At 43.4% G+C, this 24,623-nt stretch overlaps 1 protein-coding gene across 1 annotated transcript in view; it reads left to right on the top strand.

Moving 5' to 3' along the window:
- zgc:101566 (Transmembrane protein 263-B-like) overlaps positions 1–19,204 on the top strand; it is a 34,790-nt gene extending 15,586 nt beyond the window's left edge. The window contains exon 3 of the mRNA XM_056281944.1: positions 14,531–19,204. Within this exon, the coding sequence (XP_056137919.1) occupies positions 14,531–14,811 (281 nt within the window). The 3' untranslated portion in view covers positions 14,812–19,204. The remainder of the gene's footprint in view (positions 1–14,530) is intronic.
- Positions 19,205–24,623: the final 5,419 nt, after the last annotated feature.

Genomic DNA, 24,623 nt, shown 5'->3' with positions numbered 1-24,623 from the left:
CAGTCATAGTGCCAACATTCAAAGTTCCAACTCTCACCTCCACATGCCTACCCTTCCTCCTCTCTAGCTGCCTCTGGACATGCTTTCCCCCTCTCCTTCTCCTTCGCCCAACAGTAGCATAGTTTCCACCGACACCCTGCTGGTTAACATTACCGGTGGCGGTCGTTGGTAACCCGGGCCTCGACCGATCCGGTATGTAAGTCTTATTTATGATCCGCATATTTGATTTGGCAAAGATTTTACGCCGGATGCCCTTCCTGACGCAACCCTCCCCATTTGTCCGGGCTTGGGACCGGCACTAAGGATGCACTGGCTTGTGCATCCTCAGTGGCTGGGTTATAGACCCAAGTTATATCTAGAGCGAAATTCCTAGGTGGGATTACAGACATTAAAGCTTCTAAGAGTATTACGTCTTAGGGTTATATCACAAGTTCTGATGCAAGTATTTGTGCAATATAACTCCATGCATTATAGCTATATACCACTGTATTTTTTTCTTGCCACATTTATTCAAATCGGTAAAGAATTATACCTTGCAGAGCACCCACAAGCTCCATTGAATAGACCAAAACCACAACATTTGACCCATACAACAGTCACATATTCAAATACTTTCAAATTTTTCATCTGGCGCCGTGCACTGAACCATATCTATGCTATCACAATTTCAGAGGAGTCATCATGCTCTTGAAATGTGACACTTAACGGCACGAGTTTACTTACATCTTCAGACAGGCTTCGCTAACACCCACAACCAGCATACAGAAATAAAAATATATCACAGAACACCAAACCAACTAATTAGGTTACTTCTTACGCACAGTGGTCCAAATCAGCAACACATAGGCTAGTAGCAGCCTACACACTGCTAGGCACGGCGGCCATCAGAACAACACAGCAGTATAATAATAAACCACTTTTCCATCTTACCTGTTCGTAGCAATTCCAATAAAGCAGTAAAACGTCACCCACCGAATAACTTGACATGGCAACAGTTCAATAATCCAATCTTTGCCAAATGAACATGGCTGAGTAACAGTTCACAAATCATCTTCGCCAACTGAACTTGATCAAGGCAACAGTTAAAACAAGTTAGACTATTACTGTTGTCGCAACGAGGTCATTCTGTTTCCATAACGAAGCCTTCCCCGGCTCATTTGGGATTTTAAGAAGCTCTCCCTTCGAGTTTTCGTTTAATGTCGAAGTCATCCATTTTTTATGCTACAGTTATTAGCTAGCTACACGGTACACACGCTGTTCTTCCTCTCTGTTTCTGGCGCCCGCGTCACTTAGCAACACACGTGACACGCGCAGAGCGAACGAGAGAGAGAGAGAGAGAGAGAGAGAGAGAGAGAGAGAGAGAGAGAGAGAGAGAGCTACTCTTGTAGAGGAGCTCAAGCAGGAGTCGTGACAACTTACTCTTTCGGCTACACAACGTGCACCATTTATTCCTTCCACCATTACAACAACAACAAAAAACTCGCGCAGCGGAAGTGTACCACTGTAAACCCGAACCGAGAAAACGGCAGCTGCAAACAAACGTTCCTACCAGCTCAATAAGGGGAATTATGTATCCCTATAACCACTACACTCTCGCTATTGAGTCAGTGACGACCAAAAGACAGGAGTTGAGCCGAGTGAGGTGCCAATTCACTCGATTTTATTCGATTTCGTGCAATGAATGATTTTGCTACAGTAATAGGATCATTTAAAACACTGACAAATGTGTAACTGAAATATATTATTTCACACTGACCAGGTAGCCAATGTATGGCAGCTGCCATAACTTGCCATACCCAATTGACGCCCCTGTTTCTCTGATCTGCTCTATTTTTCTTTGTTGCTGGAATGTGCTCCATGACATAATCAATGTAGACTTTACACTCCCTTTCTAGTGTGTCACACTCCTTCATGCTGTCTGGTCCAGGTGGAGCTCCCTGGAACATGAATGATTCGGTACGTGAACCTCATTGTAATGTCCGTAGACGCCTTGTCTTACTGACATAAGAATAATTCAAGAACGAGCCGACTTCGTAGGTTCTTAACTGTGTAGCTTTTACTAGCGTTCATCCGACATACAACCTTCATAACATGCGCTTCTAACTTCCTGTATACGTCACACGCACTGCACGTACACCCGTGAGTAGGTCAAGTTAAACACTTGACCTTTCATTCATTACATCTCCCCCTCTAAGAGGATTTTCTAACCTGTATACCACCCCCCTTTTCACAAAAAAAATAAAAAATCCCCCACAGTACAAAAGTCCATACGCCTCACAAATCCAGCTGGATTGCAGGCTTGCTCACCCTGCCAGAGCGAGTAACATATGGTGTGGACGTTGGCATTTCTGCTGCTCGGGACTCATCCGTGTTTCCACTCTCCCCTGGAGTGACATGGTCAGGATCCCTGCTGACAAAGGTGAGTGTTTTAGGTGTGGCCAACAGGTGGTGCCTGTTCCTTCTGTAATGTTCACCTTGAGCTGTCTCCACTATGTAGGATCTGGGAGTGGAGCTCTGACTGTGAACAACTGCTGGCATTGTCCATGTTTTCTGTCCATCAGGTTTGGTGAGTACTGCGTCACCCGAGTTCAGTGGGCGCAGTGTCCGCACGCCGTTCCTGCGGTTGTAGTAGAAAGCCTGCCTCGATTTGGCTGCGGCGTCAGCGGTTTTGATCAGTTCCTCTTTAGGCCAGGCCGGTTTCAGGTTATGCTGCAATGTGGGTAAGGTGGTTCTGAGTCTCCTACCCATGAGCAATTCCGCTGGACTGGCTCCAGTGGAAGAAGAGGGTGTAGCTCTGTATGTCAACAGGGCGAGGAGAGGGTCTTCCTGCCTTAATATGCTTTTGGCTATCTGAACAGCCCTCTCTGCCTGTCCATTACTCTGGGGGTAGTGTGGGCTTGAAGTCACCTGGATGAAATCATAATCCTCACTGAACCTCCTCATCTCTTCTGAAACTAGCTGTGGCCCATTATCGCTAACTGCAATTTCAGGGATACCAAAACGTGCAAATGTAGCCTTCAGCCTAGCTACAACCTGACTGCTAGTAGTTGTTGGTAGATTTAGGATCTCCAAAAACCTGGAATAATAGTCAGACACTATCAATTAGTTTTGCTTTTTGTACTCACACAGGTCTATGCCAACTTTCTGCCATGGTCTGGATGGGAGCTCACTTGACATTAAAGGCTCTTTTCTCTGTGTGTTCTTGTGTTCTCTGCAGAATTGACATTGCTGTATCTTTGTTTTAATGTGCTCTGTCATTTTGGGCCACCACACTGACTGGCTAGCTCTCTCTCTGCACTTAACTATCCCCTGGTGCCCGTCGTGTATTCTGTCTAAGATCACCTCCCTCATCTCTGTGGGAATGACGATACGACTGCCTCTGATGACTAAACCATCTACCACAGATAACTCCCCTCTCACCTGATAAAAGTCTCTGACTGTCTCCGGCACTTTATCTACATACTCAGGCCAGCTGTGTCTGATGAAGCCCAACACTGTCTGGAGCTGCAGATCCCCATCCGTGCTCTGTTTTATCTCCTGCATCCTTTGAGGTGTGGCAGGCACCTGGCACACGATGGCATCAATGTGCGCTGCAACATCATCATGAGAAGCACCATCTCCGTAGCACTGCTCTGGGCCTCTGGAGAGTGCATCAGCCACAGCTAAAGTTTTGCCTGGTGCGTATTCAGCCACTGCATTGAAACGCATCAGCCTCATTAACAGTCTCTGGCACCTAATGGGCACATTATCCAAGTCTTTGCTGTTCATGAGAGGCACTAGTGGTTTATGATCGGTGACAAGTCTGAAATTGTCAAGCCCAAACAAGTACTTCTCGAACCTTTCACATGCCCAGACGCTGGCTAAGCACTCTTTCTCGATCTGTGCGTACCTTGTCTCTGCGTCACTCAGCCGTCGGGAGCAGTAAGCCACGGGCTTCCAGTGTTCCCCGTGCTGCTGGAGCAGAACGCCTCCCAGCCCGTAGCTGCTGGCATCTGCTGACACCACCGTAGCCTTAGTGACGTCGTAAAAGGTGAGTACCGGGGCGGTGGCGAGTGCTGCTTTAAGGTCTTGGAATGCTGTGTTCTGTGCAGGTCCCCACAGCCACTCTGTCGTTGCTTTAAGCAGTCCATAAAGCGGCTGACCTACAGTGGACAGCTCTGGGACGTATTTTGCCAAATAGTTCACCATCCCGAGGAACCTCTTGAGTTCCGTCACGTTCTGGGGCTGAGGAAAGTTCTCTATTCCGGCCACTTTGTCCGGGTCAGGTCTGATGCCTGCCTCGTTGATGATATGACCAAGGAAGCGGACTTGTTTCTGTTTGAACTTGCATTTCGCTTGGTTCAGTTTGAGACCTGTTGTTTCAATGACCCCCAGCGCCTCTGCTAGGCGCCGGTCATGGATTTCCTCAGTCTCTCCATGTATAAGGATGTCATCCATGTACACCTCTGTGCCCTCTAGCCCGGTCAGAGTTTCCGCCATCTTTCTCTGGAAAATCTCTGGAGCACTCGTTATACCAAATGGAAGGCGGCAGAAAGCATACCTCCCAAATGGGGTGATGAAAGTGGTGAGCCCCCTGCTGTCTTCATGTAAGGGGATCTGGTAAAACCCACTTGCTGCATCCAACGTTGTGAAGAACTTTGACCCTGCGAGCCTTGGCATTATTTCCTCCATAGTGGGCAGCACATATTTCTCACGTTTCACCGCTCGATTCAGCCTCCTGAGGTCAGCGCAGCAGCGAACCTCTTTCTTGTTCGGTTTCAGCACCGGCACCATAGCGGCGCACCATTCTGTGGGCTGAGTCACTTTTTCAATAATGCCCTCATTTTCCATGCGCTGCAGTTCTTTCTTAACCAGTGGTACAAGTGGCAGCGGTATCCATCTGGCTGTATGCACCGCGTATGGCTGGGCACCCTCCACCAGAGCTATTTTCACCTGGTCTGTTTTCAGCAGTCCACTTGAACCGAAAACTCCACTGACCTCATTCATCCGCTTCACTAGACCCATCTCCACTGCCTCTGGACGACTCAGCAGACAGCTGCCTCTCCCCTTGATCACATACACTGGAAAGGAGTATTGTTTCTCCTTGTAGTTGGTTGTGGCTTGAAACTGTCCTATGCAGCTGATGTTTCCACCTGGGCTTATGAAGCATGTGTCAGGAGGTCCCAGTTTTATGTTTGGCTTCAGCTTTTTAAATGTCCCTTGGTTGATAACAGTAGCGTCAGCCCCCGTGTCAATTTTAAAGGTTATTGGTACATCACTTATTGTTAAACTAACAGTCCAATCTTCCTGACTGCTCTCTTTGCCAACTTCTCCCAGAAAGTACAGCTGTTTAACCTCTTCAGTGACTTCTCTCACCGCTTTAGAGTGACATACAGACTCCCAATGTCCCTTTTTATGACACTTGTTGCACTTACTGTTCGTTGCAGGACACTTCCGCTCATCGGTGTGCTGCGTCTTGCCGCACCTCCCGCATTCATCTACTTTGTTGGTTGCAGGTCTGCTGCCACCATGACGCTGTCCGCCCTTTTTGTTTTGGCGTCCGTCCCGCCGTCGGACAACATTGACGTTAGCCAGCTGGGCCTCTGGTTGGTTAGCTTGGAGGCTGAGCTGCTTTGTTATTGCCTCCGCCTGGCGCACTTGTTCAATGACTTTCACCAGAGTAAGGTCTGCTGTGAGCTGGAACTGACGGGAGAGCACCTTATCTTTTGTGCCCACTACCAGACGATCTCTGATATGTTCATCCCTCTTGTCCCCAAACTCACAGTGTTCAGACAGCTCATACAATGTCCGGATGTACATCTCCGCTGTCTCTCCTGGCTGCTGGCTACGTTGATAGAAGCACGCCCTCTCATGTATGATGTTACGGCGGGGAATAAAGTAGTCGTCGAACTTTTTCAGTACGATATCATAGTCCACTTTATCACCCTCCGCCGCGAAGTCAAACGAGCTGAATATCTTTTCAGCCTTGCTTCCCATTGCATAAATCAGCGAACTCACTTGAATCTCCCCGTCGTCTTTATCCAGCTTTGTCGCGAGCCTGAAGCGCGAAAACCGTTGTTTCCACTCCGGCCATTCAACGGGGCAGTCAAACTTGAATTCACTCGGCGGATTAAACTTCGGCATTACCGCTCGTGTTCCGATACACAGACTATTCTGACACCATGTAATGTCCGTAGACGCCTTGTCTTACTGACATAAGAATAATTCAAGAACGAGCCGACTTCGTAGGTTCTTAACTGTGTAGCTTTTACTAGCGTTCATCCGACATACAACCTTCATAACATGCGCTTCTAACTTCCTGTATACGTCACACGCACTGCACGTACACCCGTGAGTAGGTCAAGTTAAACACGTGACCTTTCATTCATTACACTCATCATCCTCAGCCTGAATCTGAGTATTCTTGGAGGTAAGTCATCAAGTGGTCGGGAGCCCAACAAGGAGATCAGAGGCTTGTGGTCTGTACGCACAGTGAAGTCCAACCCCGGGACATAGGCGCTCAGTCGCTCACATGCCCAGGTCACGGCAAGGGCCTCTTTCTCGATCTGTGGATATCGACTTTCAGTGGGCGTCAGACTTCTGGTCTGTATTCTCCATCTGGCTGTTGCTGCATTAGCACTCCTCCAAGGCCATATGACGATGCATCTGTGGACACAAGAGTTTCTTTTTTCGAACTATACTACTGCGCCAAGACAGTTGACGAGCTGAGCTTCTTCTTAACTTCCTCAAAGGCAAACTTCTGCTGCATGTCCCATGTCCACGTGCTGTCATTTTTCAAGAGGTCTCTCAAAGGCTTTGTGAGACTGGGCAGGTGAGGGGAAAACTTGCCGACGTAGTTAACCATCCCCATAAAGCGTCTCGCTCCTTCAACATTGTGAGGTTCTGGCATGTTGATAAGGGCTTTAATTTTGTTTGGGTTGGCCTCAGTCCCTTGAGCACTAATTTTATGTCCCAGAAACGTCACTTCATTCACCTCAAACTCACATTTTTCATTTAGAGTCAGACCTGCACTATCAAACTTATGGGGACTTCACACAACCTTTCATCATGCTCCAGCTGGTCTTTGCCAAACACCAAGATGTCATCTGCATGGCACAGTGTCCCTGGTGTGCCTGCAACAATCTGTGAGATTCTCAGCTGAAAGTGTTCGTGCACTGAGGAAATCCCAAAGAGTAGCCGCTTTAAACAATACCTGCCGAAAGGTGTAATGAACGTCGTCAAGGGCTCAGGGTTTTTATGTAAGGGCATGCGTGCATGTTAGGGCTGGGCGGTACATCAACTTTTTACGTTATATCACTATATTTTCAAACAAGATATAGGATGAGGCAATCCCGTTTATATCGATATAGTTTGATGTTGCGTTAAATACATAACCTGTTTCTTAACACTAGAACGACCGGGATTTCACTCCTACCTAAAACGACCATGGGCGGTCAAATTGATGGCCGGTTTTTAAACCCTATATTCTGTCAGGATAAATACCCAGTTGAAATATCAATGCATTGCACATGTTAGTATGTCTGTTAGGAAACGACTGACACCAAAATTAACATTTTAACAAATATAATACTATTTTAAACAGTTTAAACTACCAGACCGTTGTGGTGAAGAGGGGGCTGAGCCGGAAGGCAAAGCTCTCAATTTACCAGTCAATCTTTGTTCCAACCCTCACGGCCTCACCTATGGTCATGAGCTTTGGGTAGTGACCGAAAGGGTGAGATCGCGGATACAAGCAGCTGAAATGAGTTTCCTCCGTAGGGTGTCTGGGCTCAGCCTTAGAGTTAGGATGAGGAGCTCGGACATCCTGAGGGAGCTCGGAGTAGAGCCGCTGCTCCTTCGCGTCGAAAAGAGCCAGTTGAGGTGGTTCGGGCATCTGATTAGGATGCCTCCTGTGCGCCTTCCTTTGGAGGCTGACCAGGCACGGCCAACTGGGAGGAGACCCCAGGGTAGACCCAGAACTCGCTGGAGGGACTAAATGTCCAATCTGGCCTGGGAACGCTTTGGGATCCCCCAGGAGGAGCTGAAGGGCATTGCTGGGGAGAGGGACATCTGGAGTGCCCTAATTAGCTTGCTGCCACCGCGACCCGACCCCGGAGGAGCGGCTGATGATGAATGAATGAGACTTGGTCGAACTTGAATAGCAAACTTGAAAGTTAAAATATTACCTGAAAAACAAAACGGAAAACACATATTGCTAGTCTAACAAACGTAACAAGGCCTATAAAACGTGAAATTTAAAAAAAATAACTGAAAATAAATATTGAAACAGTCCCAAACAACGACCGGAACTTAGAACGACCGTGGACGGTCATTTTGACCGCCGCGGTTTTTAAACTCTATATTCTGTCAAGATAAATACCCAACTGAGATATTAATGCATTGCATGTGATAGTATGGCTGTTAAGAAACTAACTGACACCAAAATTAACATTTTAACAACTTTAATACTATTTTTCAAACAATTTAAAATGGCCGCTGACCAGCGCCTGTAAATACTGCAATGCGTCCGTGGTAGTCATGGTGCGTCTGTAACCAGACATGTTGGCAATAATCAAAAAACAAGTTTAGACCATTACTCTGCACTGCAGAACGCTAGTGGGTTTCCAGGACAGAGCAATGAACTTCGCGAAGGAAATTACGTAACCAACACACGTCATAAATAGTGACATGACGCGCACGATGACGCGGAAATTACGCCGCTCGTTGTTGTTTTAGTTAGATCTTATCATAACTTTTTTGTGCAATTGATGTAAAAGTCATTGTAATGGAAATATATGCAATTTTAAGAGAATTCAAGGAGCTGCAGGTCTGTATTTTTCCCCCACAAATTTGTTAAACTTTGAAAATCATGCGGTTTGCATTGTCAGCGATAGGCCTTTTTTATTTAATATAGGCTATTTATTTTAGATTTTTTTTTCATTTACATGTTGATATATGGTGCAGCTGTGTATTTTAAAACAGGGAAGGGAACCCTGTCTTTGCGTTTTATTTTGATCTGTTTGATCTTTTTTAATAAATGCGCTTGTGACATCTCATGTGTGGCTTTGACTTACAACTGAACATTTAGCCCACTTCGTAGAAAATATCAAGATGCGTATCATGTATTGCCATTCAGCCTGAAAATATCGAGATGTAGTTTTTGGTCCATATTGCCCAGCCCTAGTGTGTGTGTGTGTGTGTGTGTGTGTGTGTGTGTGTGTGCAAAATCAAGTCAAGTCAGATTTATTTATCTCCAATGGTTTTATTTTTGCAAGGGTTTTCCCATCTGTCTGGATTCACTTTTGACCAACCTGAGCTGGGCTGAATTTAAAATGGTTGGATGATCATGCTTTCGACAACTCTTGCGACTTTACAAAACTAGAGCTTTTTTTGTTGTTGTTCTGTTTGCCTATGTGTGTGTGTGTATGTGTGTGTGTGTGTGTGTGCGCGCGTGTGTGCGTGCGTGCGTGCGTGCACGTGCGGGTCTGTTCATCATCCTGACAGAAGCAGCAGGTTTGAGTTCTGGAAATCTGATGATGGATAGCCTGTCACTGCAGCCAGTAATGGATCTGTGTGCCGTGAGAGTATGTGTTTGTTTGTGTGTGCAACAGAGTGTGTATGTGTGTATCTGGGTGGCTTTATGTCTGCATCTCTAGTCATCAATAACCATAGCGGCCATTCAAGTGTCAGTGATACTAATAAAGAGAATGTTAGCCAGATAATGCTTTAATAAAGGAATACAAATGGGTAGAGCTCAAGCAAGATAAGTTGCAGTGGATTAGCAGAGTAGCTTACAAGCTACTCAAGAACACTGTCACTTATATTTAGCTAAGTTAGTCTTGAAGGTATCTCCGTATCAAACAGTAGTATTTAACTGAATAAAAGTCCAGTTACCTTCACTGCGCTACTAATAGGCAATTTTCGACTTTTGGTTGCCTATTTGAAATAGAATCGCTAACACGAAGCTAACAAAAATGGAAGTAGTCTAATTAGCAACACTCAAGTCACTGCAGTTCTCCTCCTGGTCTCACAGGTCTGTTCCTCCAGAGCCAGTTGATTTTGGGATCAGAGAAAATGTCTTCAAAACTTCCCTATATACGTATGTGGGCTTGAAAACCAGGGTGTGTAGTTATCCCATTCTCATCCTCCACTGATGAAGGAAAGAATTGTGTCCAGTCCCATTCATTACAGCAAATACCTTCCATCTCAGTTGCCACAGTAGCACAGACACAACCAGCAGTCATTCTGCCGAAGCGGCACCATGATGGTGCCTTGTTCTTCTGCCAGAGCTGCCGACTCACATCTTTGCTCATTTTCTCCATAGTGTATTTGGGCTTAGAATGGTAGCTTTCAATATGTGACTTCATTAAAATCTGATAAAACATGTCCTCACACAATGCCCTCTATGTTATTTGAAGCCATTAATTTCAAGTTAGTGAAGTCTGTTTGTAGGAGCAAGTTAACAGTTTCTCTTGGCTCAGGGATTCAGAGTTTCTTAGCTCTCCTTTGTCTATTGAGGGAAGTAGCTGGAAAATCAAACACCACTCATTGTAGTTCCTCAAATCAGAGAAAAGGTTGAAGTATACATCATTATGACTTAATACACTTCAATCAAACTCGTGTTTTTGTGACAGTTCTTTCCAGCGATTGCTTTGTGGAACCACAAAGAGAGACTTAATATTGTTTGACACTTTTATACTGAATTACTTCAAAATTATTTCGTGTTGGAGCCTCCTTTTTACCATCTCTGACATAAAATCTGAACATAACCATTTCTAATTGTATACCTAAACATTAACATTTCTAACTGTATACCTTAAGCATCTCTGACCTAACATCTAAACTTAACCCTCTCTAACCTAATACCTAAACTTAATCATATGTAATATAATAGTACTAAAGCAGATTTTTTATAACTGATATTGATGATTAGTACAGATTTCCCCAACAATGTCATCATTCATTGATGCATTATCCACAGAAAGTGATTGATGATGAAAACAAACAATACAGGACTAACTTGAAGAGAAAGGCATTAAAAGTATTGACTTAATATGATGTTTTTACCTTGGGAGATGTGATTTTTAGGAAATGTGTGGGACTCCTAAAAAAAAAATATCTAAGGGTGCATTAGTATAACAGCAGTAGGCAGTGTTAATGCTCCAGTTGGTAGCAAATCGTTAATTTCTAAAAAGAAGAAGACAAAAGTGATCAACTCCAAACGTCCATATTGATTGAGATGCAGACAGTCAACTGCATCACGCAGATCAGAGGTATCACACTCAGAGATGTGTCTCAAGCCCTTATGGTGTGTCTTCGTTCACTTACCAACTGTACATAGGCATACATAGGCACATACTATACACACTCAAACACAGCACCATAATGCAAGCTTATATCTCATAAAGTTTTGGCTCAGATATTTCAGTACTTATTAGTCCCAAAGAAACTTTTGAAAAATTCTTCCTGAAGAGATTTATTGAGTCTCTGCCATACTAAAGATGCAGACATGACAGAAAATGTGAGGAGAGTAGACACAGAAAAGACATGAAAGACCTCTAAGAAAATATGACAGCTGACATGAAGGAATGAGAGAAAAATAATGATTGGAGAAAGCTGGTGATAATCTAGCGATGGAGGTAAAAATAACCTGAAAGAGAACAAAACCTGATTTATGGTGTAAAACAGCCGAAGAAAGGGGTAGAAAGCAATAAAAGAAGAGGAGATAAAAGCTGCGACATATGAGTGTGTGGTTTGCAATCCAGTGAAACGCCAATGAGAGAATTGGTAATGTGATATCTGACAGGAGGAAAGCGACAGAGATGGAGGCAGAATCACAACTTTGATCCATCTGTCCTTGCTCAGGGACACTGCTTGTTTCTCCTCTCAGCAAGACATGAAAGAAAAAAAGTTTTACTTCTCAAAAATGGGTGGCAGAAAGACCAGCCATTGCCCTCCTTCAAGTAGACAAAGTGATGTTGCAAATGAATTAGATGGGTTTTCCCAATGGGAGGGTCAACATATTGTGATGAGCAGGTGTGGAGGAATGAGCAGTGGTGGCACTCCAATGCCGCACAGGGGCGCCGGGAGAGTACATCAGTGTTACCATGACGTTGCCCCCCCCCCCCTTTTCAATGCTGGATTTTGAAGTCCTACCCTTGAAGGGTCTCCAGCCATCAGGCCACTGGGCCCTCAGGGTGCTTAAAGTTAATGAGCAGGGTAAGTTAGGCGTGGTCGGTGTGGATGAGAAAGTGGCTGCTGTGCAAATATGGCCAAATATGATCACTAGGGCTAGGTCGAGGAGCACCTGCAAGGCCTTTCCCTCCAATGCCAGAGCCAGGTGGTTGGCATCCTCCTCGTTGCTCCATCCGCTGTGCCATGCTGCTAATTGCACTTCCAAGAGGTATGGCTCTAGCAGTGTCGTCCCATTGTACTTTGGCAGCTTGGCTAGTGTTCTATGTGCCGTATGTCTGCTGCTCACTAGGGGGCATTCAGTGGCGGTAGGCAGCATGCGCTCCCCGGCACTGGTCTTCCTGGCCTCAAGGGGGCGATGGAGCCGTGGTGCACTGGAGCCATCAGGTTGGGCTGGAAGACTCTCGGCTCTCTCAGGCTCTGTCTTTTGCCAAGCCAGGTTTTCCAAGCGCCAACAGATATAATCAATGACCCGCTCCAGTCTCTGGATCTCCGTCTCCATTTTTTTAGTGAGATCCCACTTCTGACACCAGTGTGATGAGCAGGTGTGAAAGAATGAGAAGCAGAGATCTCTTTTAATTCCAACTCCCATGCCCCATGCACCGCACAACCCCGGGTTTGCTGTTTTTATTTACACACTGCCAGAACTGACCAGAACTGACAGGAAAAGAGGGGACAAGAGACGGGATTTTGTTTGAATGGCAGCTCCTGTGTCCCACACACCGCATGACCCCAGGAGTGCTCTTTTGTTTTGCCCCTCCCCAATGGTTGCCGAACAATGGCTTCCCCAAACGAGGTCACTATTGAGAACACCAGTCGTGTTCATGGTCCTACAGTCAATTTCAGTCAGTAAAATGGTCGTCTACCCAGTCAAAGTCAAACCCCCAAACAAACAACACAACAATAATCAAAACATGAACACAACATTACCAAAACAGTAATCTGAACGTGAACATTAACAGTCCCAAAATCCCTCGTGCTTCCCTAGCACACAGCTGTCAATAGTCCAGCGACCACTTGGTTGCTACAATATTTTCAGCCATGAGACACGTTTTAGTGCTGGTGTACATTTTTATTTCTCCTCTTAGTTATGCCTTGTTACAGCTGTGACTTAAAAATAATAAAGTAAAAAAATGTTGGGAGTTTTAAATTGAATCATAGATTTTACATTTTATTGCACAGGTGGGCAACATGAACATTCCAATGCAAAACCTTCTGCCACTCTCTCTCTCTCTCTCTCTCTCTCTCTCTCTCTCTCTCTCTCTCTCTCTCTCTCTCTCTCTCTCTCTCTCTCTCTCTCTGCTGCCTCGTATCACTCCACTAACCAGATGAGTACAGGTATTTAATTCAAATATGTACAGCCAGGAAATGTCAAAGTGAGAATCGTAAAACTTGTTACATAGTTGATAATCTACCCATGTAAAAAAAAAATTTTTTTCACAAATCTCTTAAACTAATATTGTTAATGTGAAGCAGCCATTTCGAGTTGGTCTTTTTGATTTTTTGAAAACAAAACACTCATGTGGGGGGGCTGGTAGAGAAGGGAGAACTAGTCAACACAACCACAAGGGACCGGCAGGACAGGGCAAATGCGTCTGCATTTGTAGAACAGCCAATAGGAACACCGTCTCGCTGAACTGACCCGTGCCTAAAGTATCACATCCCAGGCTAGATTTTCTAAAGCTTGACTACAGAGCCAAGAAGAGAAGGAGAAGTTTAGTTTTCTCTCAGACCACTTGAATTACAATATCCTGGAAGGTTGTGAGTTTTTGCCCAATGACGCAAAAAAACCAAAAAAAACCCTGCCTACCCTGGCTTTAACACGACAATCTGCTTGTCAGGGCTACTTATTCAATAAGAGATTGGTGGTGTCTGGGCAGCTAAACCTACAGCTGTAGGAATTAGATGTGTTGTGTGGATATAAATATATATATAAATATATATGAAGAGCTGTCAATATGCAATGCAAGATGATGTTCTCTTTTGAAATCTACAGTTTTACATATCATCGCTGTCAGGCGAAAAACCCCAAATCTTGCAAAAGAGCAAACTTTACAATAAGGGAAAAAACATTACTATTTCATCATTTTGTAATCAAACAGTACATTTTCACATGCTTTATAAAACACTTAATTTGTCTAGGAACATTGAAGAGTTCACAAACCTCAAATGGATCCATATACTTTTGGTTTATGAAATTAAAAGAAAATCACAAAATTTGCAGAAGCGTGGTTTTCTACCAACAGCAATACTATGTGATTTTCTTTGTATAAAGTCATTTTCATATACTTCACTTTTTAAATCAATATTCTCTCTTTCTGTCTCTGGCTGTATGTGTCTTTGTCTCTCTCTCTTTCAGTGCTTGATAAGGACCACCCCAGTTCGGAGGGAGGCGTTCTGTGGAGAGTGGGTGGTGGCCTGTTCAGCATGACGCGAAGCGTTGTTGGTGCCACATTCGGGGGTGTGGCCTGGGTAGGAAATAAAAGCTTTGAGCTCACAAAGACAGCTGTGACCAGTGTGCCGTCAGCCAGCGTTGGATTGGTCAAAGGGAGCGTTTCCATGGTAACAGGAGGTGTGGGGACAGTAGGTTCTGCAGTAGCCAGTAAAGTCACGCCCAAGAAGAAAGACAAGACTGATTAATGGACAGAGACGGTGTGTTTTGTGTGTTTGTGCGTATGAATATGCATATGTACATAGGAATGCTAGTCCATCCTATGTATTTATCCATGTGTCTTTGTGTGTATCTATATGTTTATCTGTATATATCTTTACCCACTTTGGATTCATCTCATTAAGGAAGCGGTCAAAGGGAATCACGATCGCAGTCAAGCAAGGGTCCTGTTATCATGCGAGTTCACTGTGTTAAAGTCAGAACACACCAGTGCCAGATGATGCACGTCAAAAAACCTCCTAACCATTTCAAATTAAAAGCGCCACACCAGCAGCAGCTAGTTCAAGTTGAAGTACGTGACAGCTCAGAACACTTTCATTCTGCAGCACTGATGCTCCTTTGGGTGAAAGGTGTCAGAGCAATGCTAAAACAGCACTTTCCAGCTAGCGTTCATTCTATTTGTGCTACATACAACATGTAACACGAGTCATTTGACTCGCCAACTCCGTTTCTGCACTGGTGTGTTTTCGGCTTTAAAGATCAGCAGAAATGGTTTAACTGGTTCCTGTGCTGTTTCTATTGTTGTATGGATCAGCATGTTGTAGAACTACTTTGACTGGTCTATGTGATATTTCTCAGTGGCAAGATCCCATCAAGAGCGAATATCCTGGAAATATTTAAATTATTTTGGAGGAAAGATGATGACAGTGATGTAAAAAAAATTGGGAAATGTTTTAAAATGTAAAAAAAAATTACTTTAGATAATCATAGTTTACCCAAGGCTGATAAAACCCAGCGGCTCCAGAATTATTTTTTTTTGATGAAGACAACTGTTAATAGTTATCATAAAGTTATTTTCCATAAAATATGCCCCTTGAAGCTGGTTTAGGTAAAAGCTGAAATTACACAGGTTTTAGTCGAACTCTAATTTTAGAAGCTATCTAAATCTGCCTCATTCAATTATTGGACTTAAATGGCACACAGTGCTAGATTTTTTTCACTCACATCCCATCCTGCGGATCACTAAGAATTGTGTACAAGGATAATGGGCTTTCTGTAAGATGCTTATTTATTCTAAATCAAACCAAGTCCACCTTCATATTACCACACAAAGGGCCTCTCTTTATGGATCGATAGCCTTGTGGCCTGTCCAGGGTGTCTCCCCGCCTGCCACCCAATGACTTCTGCGATAGGCTCCATCATCCCGTGACCCCAATTGAGATAAACGGCTTGGATAATGGATGGATGGAAGTCCAGTATGTCCAGTTCTGCCATTGACTTCAATATGTAAATCGACAAATTGTTATATTAATACATGCATATGACCGCTAATATATAAGATATATATATAACCTGTTGAGTCATAGAAATTGGAAAGAAATAAGATTAGGCCAGGCTGTCAGCGGTTTCTAAGCAATCTGGTTCGTGTTTAAGCAGCTTGACAACTCTTCACAACTGTGCTATCAGGATGTTTCAGGAGTTAATGTACTATATATCATAAAGGATTACCATAAGTTGCTACCATGAGGAATTAAGTGTATTGTCTTAAAGTGATTACCCAGTGCTCATAGTGTCTGCCCCTTGCACACTCTGCATCCTTCATGTAAAGGGCTTCAGTCATTGAGCTTGATCATTATTGGCAATGATTCACAGAGCCAAATTATGCCGCTGAAATATTGTCAACTTTCCTTTTACTTATGGTATCATTCCCCTTCTCTCTTCTGGACAGTAATTTTCATTAAAGGGTGTCCGGGGATGTCAATAGACTATTTTAGGCCTCTGCCTCCCTCAAAGTAGCACAGTTCTTAATGTAAATGAACATAATGCACCAAAGAGCATACACATATTGGTCAGATACCAAGGTGCACTAACACAATTTTAATCATTTTGTAGGCTTTATTAATGCCAGAGGGAGCATTGACGATAGGTAGTGTTAAACATCTGTGTTGGCAAGAAAATGCATTAAAAATGAATAGGATTAGGGAGGCTACAAGATGAAAAAGGAAACTGCTTTGTTGGTGAGTCTAAAGCAGCTGTAATGGAGAAATCTTTTGATATAAAATGTAGTTTTGATATTTTTAAAAAAATCATGCGATGATGTTTTCTAGTAAAACATGCAGAATATAGGAAAACATGCAGAATATCCACAGTCATTTCAGATTCCTAAGTAATGTTATTGATATCCAAAGGGCAAGTTTCCTGTTCACCTTTAGATGGACAGTAGTCTTTAACAAAACTGAATTAAATGCATTTTTAAAGGGGATGATGCTTCAGCAGAAAGAGAGGTGGAAAGGAAAGTCAGTGTCCCATTTTTCTGTCTTACCAATAATAAGGACAAAGACGCCTGTCTTTCAAGCAGACCTGTGCACAAACAAAGAAATATTTAAACGTCATGTTCACACATCACATATTCCCAACTGGAGCTGTGCAGAAGTCCATGGGAGCCCTACGTCTCTTTAAGCAGTCAAAAAAGAGCCCAGTGTATTGATACACACATACAGGGATGCCAGTCAGGGGAAAGATGAGAATCCGGCACAGTTAAAGTTAACAGAATTGTTTGGTGTAAAAAGAGTAAAACTCTTGAAGATGAGGCTTTTGACATGTTTCCACCATCTTAAACATTTGTTATTGGGAAAACAACTTTCATGTGTCATTTGCATTTCATACTTGGTTTACCTTCATGACTGGTAGCACCTCCTCACTCCAGCAATGTATATCATGTGCCTAACGGAGATCCACTATACGGATATCCTAGTTAACATTGTCATTACCAGGGGTGTCCGGGTAGCATGGTGGTCTATTTTGTTGCCTACCAACACAGGGATCACCGGTTCGAATCCCTGTGTTACCTCCGGCATGATCGGGCATCTCTACAGATACAATTGGCCGTGTCTGCGGGTGGGAAGCCAGATGTGGGTATGTGTCCTGGTCGCTGCACTAGCACCTCCTCTGGTCGGTCAGGGTGCTTCTTTGGGGGGAACTGGGGAAATGGGAATAGCGTGATCCTCCCACGCACTACGACCCCCTGGAGAAACTCCTCACTGTCATGTGAAAAGAAGCAGTTGGCGACTCCATATGGAGACGTGGTAGTCTGCAGCCCTCCCCGGATCAGCAGAGGGGGTGGAGCAGTGACCGGGACAGCTCGGAAGAGTGGGGTATTTGGCCAGATACAATTGGAGAGAAAAAGGGGTATAAAAAAACAAAAACATTGACATTACCAGTGAATCATATTAAAACTGAGCTGTTTCTGTTTTTGTTTTTTTTTAATAAATCCGAGGAACACACTTATTTTAGGGTTACATCGGACATTTTGCCATAGGCTCAGCTAAATAACGGTGCCTGATGAGCATGTAGGGACTCGGTGTCTTGCTCGGTGATAATTCAGAAGGGCCGACGATTGCTGTTATGGTGGTTGAACCATGACAACCCTCCTGGGGTAAAAACTTCCCACTAAGGTCAAGGGCACTGTTAAGAAACCCTTGTGACAAGATGTGTCATGATGCCCTGTCCTGGATGCATCAACTTAGTACAGTAGATCTCACTTGCCTGGGGTTCATTGAAAGTATCCCCCCAACCCCCCACCTAGGTTCCCCGTTTTCATCAATATGTACCCTGCTTCTCAGTTTCCCTCACAGCATTAGTTCGAACAACCTGCATGCCCGTCAGTCAGCTTGCAGCTCGCATCACCTTGTTGTTTCTGTGATGACCCCATCTTTTCCTTACAGGGTAGCTTAACGAATAACATGAGATTTATTTTTCTTCACCGTAACTGGTAATATGCTTGCCAACAAACAATATCAAACTTGAATTCAAAATGTCAAAAAGGTATCGGTAGAATTTATAAGTGCATCCAGTTGGTATGGGACAGACTTGCCAGGAAGACCACGGTATAGGACTTTGGCTAGAATGGCTAGCTTTTTGTTGTTTTTTATTGTGGTGCCATTTTTCATCACAAAGCTTAACACAAATGGCCTCAAACTGTAGGGGTGACACCAACACAAAGCGAGAAAGTTCTTCTGGTTAGCAGTTACATCAGCCTTGTTCACAAACCTGTCCATCGTGTGGTTATGTGAAGGCCAGTTTCTTTAACTTTGTCATTTTTTTTTCTATTGCTTGAATTTTGTACAGTATATGGACTGCCTCTGTGAATCTCCTTTTTCACACAGTCAAAATGGTTTCTTATTTCCTTTGCATACAATCACTGCATGTCTCAAGATGGTGTATATCCTAAATACAATCTCTTTTTTTATTTTGTTATTTCTCTTACCAATGTCTATTTCCCGTTATGCTTCCCCTTTGTATCTTTTACCCCTCTCCAGTTCCCCGAATCTCTCTCTGACCTGTCTACCTGTGTCTGTTATTTCTCTCTCTCTCTCTCTCTCTCTCTCTCTCTCTCTCTCTCTCTCTCTCTCTCTCTCTCTCTCTCTCTCTCTCTCTCTCTCTCTCTCTCTCTCTCTCTCTCTCTCTCTCTCTCTCTCTCACATCTTTTGAGGTAGTTTTGGCCCTCTTCCTGGAGACTCTGTTCCAATGAAACTGAACTTTTCAGACTGAGTAGATTTTGTCTATCATAGAGCTATTTTTGCAAAGCGAATGAGTCTGTATTCTATGAAGTAAAAACGGCTGTATTTTTCTCTGCTGTGTTGTTGGTTTATTGGGGAGGGATGGCATGAGAGAAGGGGGAGGCAAGAGAAAACAAGTGTTTTAAATGAGTTGGTGGGCGGAGGTCTTTTGGTGCCCTCGTAGCAGCAGGGTGGTGTTTTCACTCAGGACACAGCTTTTTAAACTAGGTTTAAGGTTCACACACACTTGTCACAGAAAGATCAACCTCAGCAAAGTGACCGTCAGTGAAGCAATGGACTCCTACAATTTTCACAAGGGTTGTTTTGTAGCTGACGTCCCTCTGGCATTATCACTGTTACTATTGGCTCCAGATTGCTGGATGTGGTCTTCCCTTGAGTTTTGGGGCAGGGCTTTTTTTTGTTTAACAGTTTATTCATCGGTCTTTATGTCATTTTGATGCCTCTGAATGGTCAATGTAAGCAAATGGGACCATCAGTGAGAAGGTTAGATATTGCTTTGTAATGATTACAAGTGCTTGTCTCCAGGTCAGATTCTCAAAACAATTTATGGCACACAAAAAGGATACATAGCCACAATTAGAGATATATCAGTGTAGATCTTTCATATAACTGTTTTTTTCCAAAATACCACCACATCTCTTACTCTTCTTCTCTTAAAAATTTGCCAGCTGCCAGAGGGTGAATGTAGAACTTTACAAGAGGTAACACTTAATATTGAAGTCGTGCTTACACAAAACACTGCCACTTTAGTCCACAGGGACACACAAAGTCAACAAAAACCCGAAACCCCTCATTGCAGCTTTGAGAATATGTGAATTTGCACTCGTTTGAGCCCTCTTTTTTCTCCTCCAACAAAGGGCATAAAATACAATCTTCCAGCATCAGTTGTGTATCCCATAATCCCACGTTTCAAGAGGTTGCCTGATGAAACAATACCACAAGTGCTAAGAATTGTGCAAACAAGTGTGAGATGTATAAGTAAGCACTCTAATGGCAATTGCCAGTTTAAATGCTTTCACTTCTGTATTAGCAATAAGTCCCCTTCTGTTTTCACAGGACTTTCACAACGGTGCACCATTTCAATATGGGCAACATCTAGTTGCAAGATAAGCATTTTGAATATATGGAAGTAATATTACTGAAGGGTAAGGGGGGGTGTTGGAGGCAAATAAAGAACAGACAGGAAAACAGTGTTTCTTCTGTCAGGGCACTAAATATAGCCAATTGCTGAGCATTCATCTGAGCACAGTGTTTCATTTGTGGTGGTCATAGTCATAAGTAAGCTAATCTTGAGCTGAGCGCCCTGATCTTTCCACTGCAGTGGGAGCAGCAGGATCACTCCTTATCCTCTGGAGTCAGTGTGTTAAACCCCTCATAAGGTCCACTTCACCTTATCCTTTTACATGCTTTGTTCCTCTGCTGGCTCCAACCTCCTTTCCACAACCAAATGGCTCAAGGTGCCATTAAAGCAAAAAGGGAAACCAACATATTGATTAATTACTGAATTATTAAAAAAAACTTTGCAAAGGAATTATATGATATAATCTAATCGTGAACTCCTTGAATGCATGAGGATTTCATTTTATGGGTCATTGTTTTTGGAAAGTTTAAAAGATTTTTAAGAATGTTCATGCGTCCCTTTTCCTCCCATGGTCCTGAACTATATCGGCTAGGTGTCAGATTAATTCAAGATGCCCATCGACATGTCCAGGGTGTCTAGCTGCCTTCTGCCTGATACACTGATGCTCCCCCCCACACACACACACACACACACACAACCTTGAACTGGAGTAAGCATGTATGGAGATGTTTTTCTGAGCTGCTAAACCTACTGAAATCACATTGCTGTGTTAGAAACATTACCGCTGAAGCAGCATGGTATTGTTTGACAGCATCTTGTGCTTCTTTTATTGCAGTTGTTTTATCGTACGCCTCAGCATGTCAGATCATATCAACAAAGACAGAGTCAGTCATTTGGTGCATGCAACAGTGATGTACAAATACATCAACATTCGCAGTCAGACGGATAGTGAGCACTCAGGACTGAGTTAAGGTCATGAGTCACAGACAACAGTTTCAATTAATATAGAGGGGCAGTTTTACCAGCTGTTAACTTGTTACAAATGTTACAAGTCCATTTGCCTTTGGCTTACGTTCCTCAGTCCAGGCTAGTCGAAATTGGCCAGAATTTGAAGTGTGGGCTAGTAGTGATGCTGTGGGGAGGGCAGATAATTAAGACTGCTGTCCTGGAATGGTTCTGTCCCTAAGCAATAACAACAAGCGGTGATCTTATTCAAGTTTTCATTCCTTACAGTAGACATTTTCCACATTGACTGGCATGGTTATCGATCCACATCCCTGCTTAGCATAGTATTGATAATTGAAAATATATCCCACATTTCTGTGAGGTTCGAATGAAAGAAATATGGGTACACTTGGAGGCAATAGAAACAGCTGATGGTTATCAATGTAAGATACTGCATAATGGGACACATTACACACAAAGAACATACATATTATGGAAAAACTACTTGTCTTCTTAACCACCTGTGAAATGGACCGTTTCCATTGCCTCATATTGTTCTTGGTGTATATAATGGCCTTTACAGAGCTCTATTCATGTAACAGCGAACATTTTCTTCAAACTTCAAACTCACTCTGATACGGCACATAGTCTACAGTACAGAACTCTGGTACATTGGCACATTTACACAACTGTAGATGACAGCAAACTGCCCCTGTCAAGAGAGATGCAATAAAACAATATAGCGTGACTATGTCTGAATCTGCAGACAGTTCTTCTTGAAAGGGGTGTGTTCTTGTATGTGTACCGGAAGTGACAACATCACAACTGGTTTTCAAAGTAGAGGCCAAGAGTAGTGCAAAATCTCCTCTATCGATCCTTTAAGGCAGCCATAGAAATAAATGTCAAAATAGTTGTGGGTGGGGCATCCGTGTAGCATAGCGGTCTATTCCGTTGCCTACCAACATGGGGATCGCCAAGTTGAATCCCCGTGTTACCTCCGGCTTGGTCGGGCGTCCCTACAGACACAATTGGCCGTGTCTATGGGTGGGAAGCCAGATGTGGGTATGTGTCCTGGTCGCTGCACTAGTGCCTCCTCTGGTTGGTCAGAGCCCCTGTTCGGGGGGGAGGGGGAACTGGGGGAAATAGTGTGATCCTCCCACGTGCTACGTCCCCCTGGCGAAACTCCTCACTGTCAGGTGAAAGAAGTGGCTGGCGACTCCACTTGTATCGGAGGAGGCATGTGGTAGTCTGCAGTCCTCTCCGGATTAGCAGAAGGGGTGGAGCAGCAACCGGGACGGCTCAGAAGAGTGGGATAGTTGGCAAAGTACAATTGAGGAGGAAAAAAAAGGCGGGGGGTAGTCGACAATGTACAATTGGGGAGAAAAGGGGAGGAAATAGTTGTGGGTGAAAACTATTTTGGCACACAACACAAACCAGCCATCAAAATGGCCAGTCAGTCAATCAATCCATAAATCACCCATATTAAGATCAATTACTGGTTCCAGATTTCAAAATCATTGTGGTCTGTTAAAATTAGACAGACAAAGATGATCATGTGATTCTGTGAAACTTAGCTAGGTCAACATGTTAAGATAATGCAGATTGGCACATTCATGGATGACTATCAACAGCCGTATTTTGTCATTAAACTTATGCTCCTAACAGTCCACCTTGTTATCCAAATGTCATCACAGTTCTTGATTCCTATCTTAGTCTCTGGCCATATTTTGTACAGCTTCAGTGCGTCTAAGTTTCAAAGTCCAGGTTTATGGATGGTAAGTTTCAGCACTGGGGTAAGTTCACATTCAATATTTTCACCATCATTTATTTAATGGTTCTGGGGAATGACAGCCTTCTAAAAAGTTTATATATATATATATATATATACACTACCGTTCAAAAGTTTGGGATCACCCAAACAATTTTGTGTTTTCCATGAAAAGTCACACTTATTCACTACCATATGTTGTGAAATGAATAGAAAATAGAGTCAAGACATTGACAAGGTTAGAAATAATGATTTGTATTTGAAATAAGATTTTTTTTACATCAAACTTTGCTTTCGTCAAAGAATCCTCCATTTGCAGCAATTACAGCATTGCAGACCTTTGGCATTCTAGCTGTTAATTTGTTGAGGTAATCTGGAGAAATTGCACCCCACGCTTCCAGAAGCAGCTCCCACAAGTTGGATTGGTTGGATGGGCACTTCTTTGAGCAGATTGAGTTTCTGGAGCATCACATTTGTGGGGTCAATTAAACGCTCAAAATGGCCAGAAAAAGAGAACTTTCATCTGAAACTCGACAGTCTATTCTTGTTCTTAGAAATGAAGGCTATTCCATGCGAGAAATTGCTAAGAAATTGAAGATTTCCTACACCGGTGTGTACTACTCCCTTCAGAGGACAGCACAAACAGGCTCTAACCAGAGTAGAAAAAGAAGTGGGAGGCCGCGTTGCACAACTGAGCAAGAAGATAAGTACATTAGAGTCTCTAGTTTGAGAAACAGACGCCTCACAGGTCCCCAACTGGCATCTTCATTAAATAGTACCTGTTAGAGCCTGTTTGTGCTGTCCTCTGAAGGGAGTAGTACACACCGGTGTAGGAAATCTTCAATTTCTTAGCAATTTCTCGCATGGAATAGCCTTCATTTCTAAGAACAAGAATAGACTGTCGAGTTTCAGATGAAAGTTCTCTTTTTCTGGCCATTTTGAGCGTTTAATTGACCCCACAAATGTGATGCTCCAGAAACTCAATCTGCTCAAAGAAGTGCCCATCCAACCAATCCAACTTGTGGGAGCTGCTTCTGGAAGCGTGGGGTGCAATTTCTCCAGATTACCTCAACAAATTAACAGCTAGAATGCCAAAGGTCTGCAATGCTGTAATTGCTGCAAATGGAGGATTCTTTGACGAAAGCAAAGTTTGATGTAAAAAAAATCTTATTTCAAATACAAATCATTATTTCTAACCTTGTCAATGTCTTGACTCTATTTTCTATTCATTTCACAACATATGGTGGTGAATAAGTGTGACTTTTCATGGAAAACACAAAATTGTTTGGGTGATCCCAAACTTTTGAACGGTAGTGTATATATTTAATCCATGGGAAAGATGAGTCTGTATCTGAAACTATGATCAGATTGACTGACACAAAAGATTTTGTGTCCGGCTGCTAAAAAACAAGCCATCTGGTCCTTGTATAACCAAACTGAGAACTGTATCCGCATTCTCAGCACAAA

Source organism: Lampris incognitus, chromosome 6 (assembly GCF_029633865.1).
Source record: "Lampris incognitus isolate fLamInc1 chromosome 6, fLamInc1.hap2, whole genome shotgun sequence".
Taxonomy (NCBI): domain Eukaryota; kingdom Metazoa; phylum Chordata; class Actinopteri; order Lampriformes; family Lampridae; genus Lampris; species Lampris incognitus.
This window is presented reverse-complemented; position numbering and strand designations above follow the sequence as displayed.